Source organism: Rousettus aegyptiacus, unplaced genomic scaffold, assembly GCF_014176215.1.
Source record: "Rousettus aegyptiacus isolate mRouAeg1 unplaced genomic scaffold, mRouAeg1.p scaffold_m13_p_14, whole genome shotgun sequence".
NCBI classification, from domain to species: Eukaryota; Metazoa; Chordata; class Mammalia; order Chiroptera; family Pteropodidae; genus Rousettus; species Rousettus aegyptiacus.
Window position 1 is genome coordinate 10,258,133 of NW_023416289.1, and position 14,295 is coordinate 10,272,427.

The window sequence follows — 14,295 nt, forward strand, 5'->3', positions numbered from 1 at the left end:
GCTTGGAGGAAGAGATCATTTCTCTTCTCCGTGCCTAAGAGAAATAGGGAGGACCACACCGCTGAAATCAGCACGAGGCAACGCCACAGGTACGGCCATTTATGCTGGTGATGCAGCCTTCGAGGGCTCAGCCATGGAGAGCAGCAAAATGACTCGGCGGCTGAGTAAGAAGGAAGATGTATCGTTACGATTCAATAACTACCACTTTTTAACTCAATGTTGTCAGAATATCACGTTAGGAGCATTATATACATTAATGCAATCCTAACATTCACAATTCTAATGTTATATATTTTACACTGCTATTTTACACCTTATTTCACACTGATATTCTGTGGCCTAGAGAGGTGGAATGACTCAAAAGTCAGTGACTTTTACACTCCACCACAATTTACATTTATTCGTGCATTTGTTGTAAAGAGTTTTCTCATCTATCGTTTTATATTCACAAAGATCATGCAGAGTAGCTCAGAGTAGTTGGATGATTTGTCCAAGGAACGCGGCTAGTAAGACGTTATAATCTTTGATGTTAACTTGTTTCTTTTTTCCCTGAAGGGGAATTTTTTTTCCTGTACCCCAACTAAAAGCCCATGCTTCCAGGTCCTCCCATACATCTAGGTATTACACTTAGGTAATATATCTAATTATCACCTCTGCGAAAAGGGCAGAAATGTTAAATATGACACTGAAGTTAAAAGAAAGAAAGGAAGGAAAGGAAAGGAAAGGAAAGGAAAGGAAAGGAAAGGAAAGGAAAGGAAAGGAAAGGAAAGGAAAGGAAAGGAAAGGAAAGGAAAGGAAAGGAAAGGAAAGGAAAGGAAAGGAAAGGAAAGGAAAGGAAAGAAAGGAAAGGAAAGGAAAGGAAAGGAAAGGTAAGGAAAGGAAAGTTGACTCCCTAATTCCGGTGGAGTGAGCAGTCAGCTGCAATCCAAAACCAGCTTTCTAGTTTTCTCCCTCTTTTTTTGGTGTAAGAGTGAAAAATTCTCCAGTAAATTAGTCACTAGGGCAAGACAGGGAGCAGTGATATCTTCAAGCGCCAGCTCCCAAGAAAGAAAAAAAAAGCAAACAACATCACTGCCAGGATGCAGATAACAGAACTGGCTACCAGGCCCTGTTTGCTCTAAGATTTAAGAGTCCCCCGGAAACAACATTTTTGCACCAGAGGATAACAGCCAACTTATGCTTCTATAATCTGCTTAATATATAACCAGGGTGTAGTTCTAGGAGATGTCCTGTGCAAAGATATACTAATGGCTAACTTCTGCTTCTGTAAACCTGCTTGCTTGTGTGATGTAGTTTTAGGCTTTATAAGCTGCCTCCTCTGGAAACTCGGGGCTGATTCTCTAGTGGGGAGAGTCAGTCGCCGGCCGGCTAATAAAGGCTCATAATTAATCTCAATTGGCTCCGTGGGTCTCAGATTTAAACGCACCACAACAAAGGTAGAAGAGTAAGGTTTAAGATCTTGTGGGAATTTTGGTGGGAATTGTGGGTAACTTGCTCAGTAACTTCACTTGGCCCTAAGGGAGTTAACCTTCTCAGCTGCTTTCAAGCCGTCTACATTCCAGGATCATCTCCCAGTTGTGGGAGAGAAACTTCCTCCTTTGCTGCTCCTGGCTCACCTCAAGCAAAGTCTTCCCACCCTATGAGTCTCTCAGTTAAAGCTGCTAATATCAAACCTCCCTGGGAACAAATCCTTTCTCAACCCCACTTTGGAAAGTGGGTCATTTTTTGGCAGAAGGGAGAGGGCTGTGGAATTTTCTCTGCAAAGGGACGGTTATGCAAAATGCAAGGAGGAGGAGAAGGAGGAGGAAGCTGAGAGGGGAGTCGGTGAGTCAGAGGAGAAAAGCTGCCCAGCTCGGCCAGCAGTGAGCCTCTCTAAAGCAGTGGGGAAGCCTAAGCCACTAAGGAGGTAAGAGTTCTCTCTGTGTACGCCCCCAAAGCAGGGCCATTGTCCCAGGGCTACTGGAGTGGAGTATCAGGCAAACTTGGGCTAAGTTGGGGATTTCAATGACAATGGATGGCAATGGCAATGGCAAAGGGAGGTATTGGAGGGGGCTGAATCAGAATAACCTGGAGAACCATCCAGAAAAAGCACAAGCTGCTCCCCCATGGCCACACTGCTCCATATCTAAAAGGGTCTGGAAGAGCCTAGCATGCCAGTAGGGCTTTTCTGATATATATTTATCTGGTGGGCAGTCCCCCGATGCACCTAACGTGCTCTGATCCTAACTTCGGAGCTCAAGTCTGTACTTCCTGCAGCTTCTCTGCTCAGGGGCCGGGCACTCCCGGCCAGAGTGCAGGGGGCTGCAGGGTTTCTCTAGCTCCCATCAAGTGTAATGTGATAACTGAACACTCTGGGACCTGGGACCCGAAAGACCTGGGTTCTGACTCAACCAGGGTTATATTCACCATTGAATCAATTAGTTAAAGTTCAGTTTACATATTGTGAAAAACTGGGGGTGCGGATCATCACTGTCCTGGACAGTCACACCTCGGAGATAGTGCAGATTCAGTCCCAGAGCGCAGCAATCGAGTGAGTCTCACGCGATCATGTGAGTCATAACCTTTTTGCAGGTGGAGGTCTTGCCTTCAATTTGTAAAAACGAATGCAGTACAATGAGGTATGCCTGTGTATCTAACTGGATCGCTGCCATGCCTGTAGCTGAGAGGGCTTTCTAAAGCTGTGGAGCGCCATTCAGATGTAAAGTAAGATTAGGGTAAGTTATGAGGCCAGCACATCAGCTAAGGTAGAGGAGCTCTCTCTCTCTAGTATAGCCGTGGACAAATCTGGAACTTCCGACTGAAATTGTACTATTTTCATACGTGCAAAATAAAAATATCTGGCCCCACCTTCCTTACCCACATCGATGAGGGCACTTCGAACAGTAAAAAGTGCTCCACAAATGTGTGTCCATTCAGTCACTCCATGGTTGTTTCTTGAGCACCTATCACGTGCCAGGCACTGGCACTAGAGATAAAGCAGCGGCGAGGACCCAGGTCCAGTCCTCCCGGTGCTTTCTGTCTATAGTGAGACTCACTTCATTCAGGCCGGTCTATAGTTAGAGGTTGCTTCCACAGGGACACCGTTTGTCCAGGTGCTTATCTCCTGAGGTTTCTGGGGCCTGCGGCTATAGGTGCAGGTACATGTTGATTTTTCCAACCCAGCTCTGTTCTCTCTGTGCAGATACCTTCTGCCATCTATAATTCCTGGCCGTGGAGGAAATAATCTCACTGGGGAATCTACGTTAGGAAAAGTGTCGGTGGTTGGAATCCAGGGCTCTTAAATTGATGTCTGCCTGTTTTTTTTCCTCAGAATTCCTCGTTTTGTTTCTAAAAGGCTGCACGGTACCAATTTCTGGGCCATCTATAGTTCTGTAATCAGGCTGCGGGATGAGGTTTCCCACCGGGTGCCTCGTGGTCCCTGTGCTCGACATTGGTGCCATGCCTTTGGTGATGTTTTTCAAGATCCTTAAGTTCTTATGACTCCTCAGTGATGGACTGTCCTTCGTGTGCCAAGATGATACCACCTGCCCATCACTGGGCAGTATGTTTTAAAATTGTTTTGGGGGGTGATAATAATGAGAGGTGCTGAGGGTTTTTTCTTCCTTTTTCTCTTTTTCTAACTGAGCTGATTAGAGGAAGGGAAGTAGTCTAAGTGGTCTGTTGCCCTACAACGAGGCTTTTATTTCTTATTAATAAATATTTCTTAAAATAATGTTAATTTCCCCCTCTAGGTTTAATTAATACATACCCAGTGTAGAAACTGGGTTTTGTTTGTTTGTTTGGAGTGAGGTTAACTGTGCCATATTGCATCAAACCTATGCCTCTGACTTTATTAATATCTTGCCCCATGCAATTGAGACAGTATTGGTCCTGTACTCAATATTCAATGGAATCACTTATATTTTAGTAACTGATACTAAAGAGGCATCTGTGAGCATTTTAGAAAAGAACAAGTTTCAGTTTCTGATGGATCTCACTCAGTTATCTGCTTTCTAGCAATGACTATACCTCTTCCCACATTCAACTCTTTATTTAGTCAACAAGTGTTTAATGAACCCTAACCGCTTATAAGTTTTATGTACCTGTAAGTAAGATAAGACACTGCCTTGACCCTTAAGTTACAGCAGCCCAGTGGGAGAGACATTTGTCTACAACTGTTTACTATAAAGTGAGGGACAGATGCTAATGGAAAGTTTGGGGGACAACTAAATATTAGAGGCAGGGAGGTGGCATCCAGGGAGAAAGCAGACACATGGGCAGAACCGTGAGGGAGGAGTGGTCCTGCACATGTCTCAGGGCTTCTAAATAACAGGGACGAGTTAGGAACCATGGGAAGGAAAGTCTGGAGCCTAAGGCACTAAAAACAAGGGGAAGGACAAGAGACTAAAGCTTAGATCTTGAAGGACCCTGGGTACAACACTTGGGGATTATGACTTAATCCTGTATGTGTTGGAACTTGTGCAGAAGGAAAAACAGTTTTTCCTCCTACTCTTTTAAATTCTTCTGGCTGGACCAATAATCAAATTAACATGAAACAGATTAACAGGAGAAAATGACCAAACTTATTACGTGTGTGTGTGTGTGTGTGTGTGTGTGTGTGTGTGTGTATAACCCAAGGACAGATTGGGCAGTTAAGGGCATATGCCATGAGCTAAGGAGAAGGGGGTGGGGAGGGGGTTGTAGTTTAGGACCTCAAAGGGCAGAAAGAAGATGAAAAGCAAATGTTTGGTAAATAAATGTTTGTTGGGGACATCTTTAACAATGGGACACAGAAGAGGACTTTGATCATACTTAGTTTGTCTCAAACTATAGCTATCTATGATAACAGGCTCCCTTCTTGGAGTAGATCCTCTATCTAATTCTTTAAGCCAGTTAGGCGGGTAGGCCTAAGGTTCTTTCTGAGTCTTCTGTTTCTTAAAAATAACCAGCTTAAAATAATCAATATCTCAAAATGCATATTTTGGGGTGGCAAACTCGGCTTCCTCTCAAAAGTTATTAAAGGATTTAAAAAAAAATCGTTTTTGGCAGAAGTGGACGAGGCGGAGGGCTGAGAGGCTGCTTATGTCAACGCCAGGCTAGAGATGAGCACATCTGTGATTCCTGCCACAGGGAGTGCGGGATTCAAGCACGCAATTGAATCGCCAGAAGAGAACACTTGGGAAGGTAGACTAGGGACGCTGAGAAGGAATTATGTCACAGACATCTCCCAAATGCTTATGAACTCCAAGGACGACAGCAGAGGTTAGCGAAGGGCAGTCAGGGAGAGGTGGTGGTTAGATTCAAAGAAATTGTCATTAAAAAACCCTCGAGTTCCCTTTTCTTCAGGGAGCCGCGCTGCCTCGCTTCTCCCAGGCTTTCAAGAGTATCTGCCTCTACCACCGATTACAATCTTTGCAGAGATGAGCTTTGCCCAAGACACACTTTAAAGTGTTCCCTAGCTGTTCTGGTTGGCCCTGTCATGGCTTCCCTAGATCCCAGTGACAAGAGATGGGACTCACTTTACAAAAGCACGTTTTCTTTGTGGCCAGGGAAAGTGCCCATGGAAAAGAAAACACGGAGAAAGAAGTTATGGGGTTTCCATGGGAATCCCTGAGAACCACGGACAACTAAAGCCTGAGAACAAGTGGGGACAGAGTTAGAAGGCCCGGCTCCAGCTCTGGGGGAGAACGGGCATGAGGCCAGGAGCTCATGGCAGGCGAGGAGGGCTCAGAGCCAGAGAGCCTACTCAGGACACCGAGATGGCTCAAGGCCAGGAGAGGGGGTTTGCTCTCCTAATCCCTAGGAAACGTTAGCTTTTTCCTGAGCTGAATGGAGACCCTGCTTATCAATTTCTATCCTAGTGTCCTTAGGTTTGTCACTTTACTTTCCTCTCTCTTTTGCTGCGTCGTTTCCTATCTTCGTTCCAAACTTTCCCTTACCCTCACACTGCCTTTGGGAGACGATCTCCTGCTGAAGTCTCCCTTCGGTTTTTGAGGGGAGAGGCATTCTTGGGCCATTGTCAACAATGGCCTGGCTTCTAATCATTTCCTCTTGGGCTCAAGTTCAAACAAACTAGGAGCACATCTTCGCTGTTCCTGTTTTAACCTTCAGGGCCAAGACAGGATTTACCATCATTGACATTTCCCTGGCATATAGCAGGGCATTATTTGGCCACCAGGGAAAGATGATCCTCACTGGATCTTTTTGGCACGAATGGAGGAAGTGCATTGTTATAATGAATGAAAGAGAGGAGTTTCTGTGCCACTGCCACACAAGGTTTGGCTTGGGTCATTACACATTTCCCAGAAGGTTCAGGGGACTTCCAAGGGAAGCCTGTGTTCTACCTCTCTAGGAAGCGAGCTATAAACTCCAAGAGTCGCATCGGTGGCTGCCCAACTCCTCCTCTAAAATCCACTCCCTAGAATCTCTGAAGCGTTGGACATACTTGTTTATGAGCAGGATGAAGGCTATTTGAGCAATAAAATACCCAAAGTACACATATGCATACTCTTCGATTTAGCAATTCCACTTCTGAGGATTTAGCTCACGTATGGATATGTGTAATGATGTGTAAACATAAAGGTCATTACCGAAGTTTTTGAAATGGCAAAAGATGGGAAATAACCCAAAAGCCAATCAATGAACGAAACTCGTTAAATAAATTGTGGTAATCCATACAATAGGACTCTATGTAGTGGGAAAAAGGAATGAGGAAACACTTTATGTACAGCCATGGAAAGTTCTCCAAGACACATTGTTAAGTTAAAAACAAAACAAAACAAAAAACAAAGGGCAGCACGGTATGGATAACTTCCTACAGTCTGTATTACAAAGAGGGGGAAAAAATTAAAAATATATACATTTGAATTTCCTTGCGTATGCATAAAGCAGTGAAAGGACACATAAAAAATGAACCCAGTTGCTAGCTGGGGGCAAGCTGAGGAGTGGGATGATGGAAAATGGAATTGGAAGCAGCCTTTTCACTGGCAGTGATGACAAAACACCAGCTAATCGGCAAATACCAGCTGTTAGTAGATAGAGAAGAGGTTACTGATTCGACAGCTGATAAAAGTTTTAGGTGTTCTTTCCCCCAAGACGATACTGTGATCCTTTTTAAAAATATGTCATCGCCCCTGTTCACAGGTAGCTCTAAAAGATTTCTCATGTGTGACCATAAGCCTCCTCCACAGACACAGCTGTCGTAGAATTTCCCTTCACCTATCGTTCGATGTATTAAAAGACCTGGACGGAATGTGACAGGCCAGGCTACAGGCTGGCAGGTACTCTCCTTATTTCCCTTCTGCATGCAGAATCTTAGGACGCCTTTTAAAATTCTGGATCCAGATTTAACGGGTTGAACCATGTATCTATTACCTATTAAAAACTTTTTTTAAATTGGCCATAAGAACCGTCACCAGGAAAATAGCAAACCCTAAATCCAGTTGCAGTTACTGTCTAGAAATATATTTTCTCTTCTTTATTAAAGCTTGAAGGAATAATTTCTGGGGTATATAGTGATATGCAAAGTAGCACCTGGCAACTATTAATATTTCACACTTTGTAAAACAGCTGTTTTATCTCCTAAGAGTTATTTGTGCCAGGGAGTCATCCAAAATGATCCAGAGTCATCTTAACCCTTAACAAAGGTTAAGATCGCCCTTGGAATGATATTCTAGTATAGGGCTGGGAACCATCGTCTTTTTATAAAAAGCGAGCCCCGACTGTGATGGGAGGACGCTCAGGGTTGCCACCAGTCTCTATGAGCTTTAGTGCAAGTTACAAAGTGAAATTCATTTCTCTAGATATTTAACATCTAACAACTGGCAAATCACCCTAATATGCTTATTCCGTTGGACCAAGATACTTTACTCTCACCTACCAGAACATCCAGAACATTTTTTTATATATATAATAAATAGCTTAAATTCTTGATGAGATGGCATTCCCTGGGGTTGTGCAGCGCGCAACCTGACCAACCATACTGGGCAGCCCCGAGCACGTCGCGCCGGGTGCTCAAGCCTTCTCCTCGAGCGGCAGCGCAGTTGCCCGCACGCCACCCGTGTTACCACGCCCCCCTCTTGGGCTGGCTTGCCACACTGTACAGAGTTGGCTGTTAAGGAGACAACGACTCAACCTAAATCGTTTCAGATAATTTCTTACCTGCACTTATGTGAGGTCAGCATTGGGTCAGCTCCTCACATTTCTAGTCCCACAGGATGAGACCAAATCAGAGGAGACTAGTTGACACTGAAGAGGCAACTCCAAATTAAAGCCTAGCAGCTTTATAGCCTACAGCCATAACCTCGAGATGAAGAAAGACGGGGAGAAATTGCCTTGTGGCAATCTCAAGATAGTGGGGTGGGTGATGGCCTCATGGCAGTTCCTCACAAGCCAGCTTATCTTCCTTAGTTTCGGAAGGAATCACAGGGCCCAAACTTGGGTCAGACTACAGTTAAGCTTTCTTGGTGGCCTGTGTGAAGACAGGCAAGTCACCAGGGTGCCAGAGGGGAGCTGTTCTCCATTGATGAAACGTGAGAGTTCAGACATTTTTGGCACTTCAATGAATAAAAAAGGCCAGGAAGGAGGAAATAAAGAGCCTAAAATAAATAGAACCTATTGACTCACTAACTGCAAGGGACCGGAGTCTATTCCAAGAAGGATTTGTACAACTAGTTGCACGAAGGCTCCAGCAGGTGACATTTGCTCCTTGGTGGGAGTCAGGGAGCAGGTGGCTTTGGCGGCAAAGGGCATGGAAGGCAGACACCAAAACAGTAGCCTAACACAGCCCTTCTGCTTGCTCCTTACAGGCCTTCCACTTCAGCAGGATGATACGGCTCCCCAAAATGAGGCTGCTGCTGTTCCTGGTCATCTTAGCGCTACTCATCCACCTGTACAGCTACAACCCCAACTCTGGGTCTAAGAGGAAGGAGCTCAAGCCCATGCACTTGCTGGTCCTGTCTTCATGGCGCTCAGGCTCTTCTTTTGTGGGGCAGCTTTTTGGACAGCACCCGGATGTCTTCTACCTGATGGAGCCTGCCTGGCATATCTGGATGACCTTCACACAAAGCACCCCCTGGAGGCTGCATATGGCAGTGAGGGATCTGATACGTGCCATCTTTTTGTGTGACATGAGCGTCTTTGACGCCTATATGCAACCCAGCCCCCGAACACAGTCTAGCCTCTTCCAGTGGGCCAGCAGCCGGGCCCTGTGCTCGCCACCTGCCTGCAACATCTTACCGCAGGGTACGATTCTATCCCAAGCTCACTGCAAGCTTCTGTGCAACAAACAGCCCTTCGAGGGGGTGGAGAAGGCCTGCCGCACCTATCGCCACGTGGTGCTCAAGGAGGTACGCTTCTTCAACCTGCAGGTGCTCTACCCGTTGCTGAGGGACCCTTCCCTCAATCTGCATATCGTGCACCTGGTCCGCGACCCCCGGGCGGTGTTCCGTTCCCGAGAACACACCACGCAGGAACTCAAGACTGACAGCCAAATTGTGATGGGGCAGAAGCGGCAGAAACTCAAGGAGGAGGACCAGCCCTACTACGTGATGCAGGTCATCTGCCAAAGCCAGCTGGAGATCTACAGGGCTGCGCAGTCCTTGCCCAAGGCCCTGAAGCAGCGCTACCTGCTCATGCGCTATGAGGACCTGGTCCGCGACCCCCTGTCCCAGACCGCCCGAATGTACGAATACGCAGGGTTGGAATTCTTGCCCTGGCTCCAGACCTGGGTGCTGAACATCACCCGAGGCAAGGGCATGGGCAGTCATGCCTTCCGCACGAATTCCAGGAACGCCCTCAACGTCTCCCAGGCCTGGCGCTGGTCCTTGCCTTATGGAAAAGTGTCTCAACTTCAGAAAGTATGTAGCAATGCCATGAATTTGCTGGGCTACCACCTCGTCGGATCTGAGCAAGAGCAGAGAAACCTAACGCTGGATCTTCTGTCTGCCTGGACCCCATGGGGCAATTCTACCAAACCAGCCGAGGAGGCTCTATCCCCACCTGGCACCAGCCTCACACACGGTAACTGAAGGCTGCTTCTGAGTCTTAATTATGTCAGTACACATGAGAGCATAGGCTATGCCCGCACACGTGCAAACTGAAAATTTTTTTTATTCATCCAGAAAAAAGACTCAGTAACCTTATGTGAGCGGCACATTCCACCACCTTGCTATCTGTGTAGACCTCAGAGACTTCATGGCCTGTGGCCCTGTTTGGCGCCACACAGTATCAGTGGACTAAATCCATTAACTTCTTTGTCCACATCTCACCCAGCGGGAGAGGGTAGGGACAGAAAAAAAAACAAAATCAAAAAACAAAACAAAACAAAACAGGAAAATGGGTCTTCCAGTGGAGAGCCAGGACATTCCACAGGGGTGTGAACTCTGAGCCCTCAGAGCTCCCGGTGGATTCGAAAAGAGGATGGGGAACAGGGCTGGATGCTGACCAAGGAGCCTGGCCATCACGGCGGGCCGTTATCACAAGTACGAAACAAAATCTCTGCACTACAGAGCAAGCTCTGAAGTGCATGGTGTGCCTGGGCCCCATGTGGATGTCATTTCCCCTCAGTGTTTTCCTAACACATAGAAGATTTTGACCTGTGAAGCCGCTGTCTGTCAAATAAAAGTTCCGAATTAAGATTCTGTTTGGAGTGTCTCCCTTTATGCTTTCTAGTCACTTAAACTCTCATTCTTCGGGGATCCTAACCTAAAAGCATGATCATTTTTATAGACCTTTTTAAAACTTTGCTATTATCTATCACCCACACATAGAAAAGTTGCCAAGACAATGTTTGGTGTCAGATGATAAACTAAGTCTAAACTGATCAATACCGATTGATACATTGTCCTCTTAAGAATTTGTAGAAAGTAGACCAGCAACTAAGCCCTTTCTTTCTTGTGCCAGGCCTTAGTTGTAATAATACCATATGCATCACTCTAGGGTCTGGACAAAGAGTTCTTTTAATCTGATCCTTCAGCCAGAGGACCTCGGATCTAGTATGATTTGGTGCTATTAAGCTTTTCCTGGTCAGCTCTCCTAACAAGAAAAGTTGTTTCTCCCAGTCTTTGTAGCATTCTCCAGATCTAGCTGTGTATCAGAAGCATCAGTTAAAACTTTATTTTGCCATGCCCTATCTCTAATTTGCTGGAATTAGACTCTCCCAGGGCCAGAAATAGGATTCCACATGTGTATCAAATGACCTGGTGATTCTTCCACGGCCAGTGTGCCAATAAGTTCACTCTGTACTGGGCAGTAACACTGCTGGCCCTCTTGCTGCAAGACAGGTGACTTTTCAGAGCATGCCAAATATCTACACCACTCACTCCTGATGTTGGCGCTGTCCTCAGGTTGCAAAGAATGGGAAGAAGGTCTGTATCTGTCTGGAACTCGGCGGATCTCTGAGTCCTAACTTTTTAAATATTTCACTTCGTCCAAACCTGAGAGATACTATCATTTCAAACTCCCACTTCTGACATGGTCCTCACCTCATAAAACTCTCTCAATGTCAGAAAAATATTCTGCTCAACTCTGCTAAGTAAGTCTTGGGCTCTGCCAGCAACTGAGATGCTTGAGTAGCGCTACCTTTGCCAGCTTAGTCTTTGTGGTTAATTTATATGTGGCTTTAAAGGAGTGAATTTATTCTAACATTCAAACCCAAGCCATGCTAGGCACTCCTCAAGAGCCTAGGATCTCCCAGGCAAATGCTTCTTATCTACAAACTTAAGACAGTATAGCACAAAATCATGCTGTATAACTTCTCTACAAATCTGACCCAGTGTCGAGTGAGCTTTTAGTAAGCAATGGGACCGTTTCCTGTTGATGCATTCAGGTGGCTGACACTGGAATTCGATGAGAGTGGCAGTACACCAACTACGGAATGTGGGGAGTTTGGGGAGCTAAGAACCTATGACTGGTGCAGAAGATGCCCTCTACTAAACATCCTTCTAATTTGGAGACATCTGTTCCATCCCCAAACTCCAGCAACAGAAGCATCTGTTTGCCATCTCAGCCTATTTAGTTGCATGGGGTCTGAGGATATTTAAACACAGATGAGGGATGAACCTAATTCTAATTTCTTGGGGCTAGGATTGAGGTTTGGGGAATGAGCTCTCATGTCTAGAGCAAATAAAATGGCCTGAAATACCTCAGTGGAGGACAGCAATTGATGTTTTTACAAACAACAACAACAACAACAAAAACATATTGAGCAACTGCACTAAGCCTCCACTTTGGGAAGAAAAGAGAGTCGAAAATTTTAAATAATTTTTTGCAGAGTAAGAAGGGGATAGTTTTGAAACAAAGGGACTTTGACTGTAATTTAACTGTTACTATGGTGGCTTCTTTTTCTATGTAATGAGAGCAATTGCTAAGTTTTTAATAAATTTTAATTAAAACTATCCTTTTCAACTTAAGAATACTAGTGAGGTAGAGAGATGGGAAGGTAGAACCGACTTCTGATTACTTTTGTGCAAAAATCTGCCATTATATTGTCTGTAATACGTTTCTCAAAAATGTTTATGATTTACTATGTGATTTAAACCCAAGCTAAATATAAATTAATTTCACTATGTATAGTATCATGACTTCCACTGATGTACTTTCACAGACCAGCAAAGCGAAATTAAAAATGAATATAAAAATAAGTGACATCGACCAGTTAACAAGACGTCTGTGAGAGGCATTAACTGGAGACCCCCAATACCCTGGCATTTCTGTCGAGGACTATGCCTCTCTTCTGCATAAATCTTCTTGGTCATTCCAAGAAAGGTTATTTTTTAAATGCCGTATGGATGAAAAAGTAATGATAAATATGTAAAAAGAGTAAAGAGATTTGAATATAGCATTTCAGTTAAATACATCAATGTCCATGAGTTTAAAACCAACTACATGTAGATGATCCAAGAATGTATATTTCTGATGTACGCCTTCTCTGAGCTCCAGATCTGATTTGTGATCACTGATTTGACAGAGCTTGAACATCTCAAAAGATAGCTCAGGCTCAACATGTCCGAACGCTGCATACTAGATTCTCCCTTCCTCCACCCTAGACCATGCCGCACATCTGTCCCCCTGCTTTGTCCATGCCACCATCATCTCTTTCTTGAACCACTGACTGGTCTTCCTGCCTCCAAGCTGTCCACTTCAATTCAGTGTCAACACCGTATTAAAAATTCAGGAAGGCCAAATTACTTAATATAGTTTAGAAAGCCTTTCATGATATGGCCCTTGTATCCCTCTCTTATAATTCCTTCTTAGACCCTACTTCCACCTGCCCCACCCCTCATTCAAATTTATAGTTCTACCTAGGTACCACGTTAGTACACAAACACATATCTGGATCTTAGATCATGCTATTTCTCCCATCTGGAATACCCTATTCTGTCCCGCCCCAATATCTCTGGCTTGTTTTACCAATCTCTCAGTTGTCAAATAAAACATCTCATCTGGGAGTTTTTCCTAGTTTTACCCTTAAGCCTCTGTTGCATACCGCTTGTATGGGCTGTCTTTTATTATAACATTTATCACACTATAATAAAACCCTCCAATTTACGTGTTCTTTGAGTTCTTTTGAGGGCAGGCACTGTCTTATTCACTGTGGTATAACCAATATCTAGTACAGTTCCCAGCGCATTGTAGGCACTCAGTAAATATTTGTTTAACGAATGAAATCTGATCTCATCTGGATAATTTATAAAGGGCTCATTCTTCATGTAATACTTAGATAAAAGGCCAATCACGGAACCTTCTATTTTGAGAAATACGGTGACATGTTTAAAGATTCAGATAAGAAAGAACTGACAGTTAAAAGTTTCCTGTTTGAGAGAAAGAAGGAAGTTGAATCTTAAAAGCCAAAAGCTTGGAAGTGCTGGGTCAAGTGGGGTGGCGGCGGAGGGATAAATAAGAGATTCGAAAATTAAGTTGACCTTGATTTCTAATAGTGATATTACTGTAGCAAGAGACGTTGCAAATTATGCTGCTTTTCTGAGGAGCTTCATGTGTTCATAGGGTACAGCATATGAACTCATCAATTGCCACCTGGAAGCATTTGGCAACTACTTGCTGACTGCCTTCCAATTAGTTGTTAGCCAAATCTCCAAGCAGAAAATTTCCAGCTTGTTTTTTATTGCTTCTCCATCATCCTATTGGCAAGGTATGGTTAAAGGAATGGCTTGGAGGATAGAGTCATCTTTGATTCTTTCTTTTCTTTCACCTTCTGCATCCTACTGATCAGCAAATCCTATCAGCCTGACTTAAAAAAATATACCGAGTCAGACCGACTCTCACCACCTCCACTGCTGCAATGTGCACCCAAACCAG

At 44.6% G+C, this 14,295-nt stretch overlaps 1 protein-coding gene across 2 annotated transcripts; it reads left to right on the plus strand.

Moving 5' to 3' along the window:
• The first annotated feature begins 1,409 nt into the window (after positions 1-1,409).
• CHST4 (carbohydrate sulfotransferase 4) lies at positions 1,410-11,586 on the plus strand. 2 transcript variants are annotated; one of them, XM_016164508.2, is made up of 2 exons: positions 1,410-1,906; positions 8,787-11,586. In XM_016164508.2, exon 2 carries the CDS (start codon positions 8,805-8,807, stop codon positions 10,005-10,007), a length of 1,203 nt encoding a protein of 400 aa, XP_016019994.2. In that variant the 5' UTR covers positions 1,410-1,906; positions 8,787-8,804; the 3' UTR covers positions 10,008-11,586. The 2 variants fall into 2 exon arrangements, with proteins under 2 accessions (XP_016019994.2, XP_016019995.2); XM_016164509.2 differs by lacking the exon at positions 1,410-1,906 and adding an exon at positions 6,934-7,259.
• Positions 11,587-14,295: the final 2,709 nt, after the last annotated feature.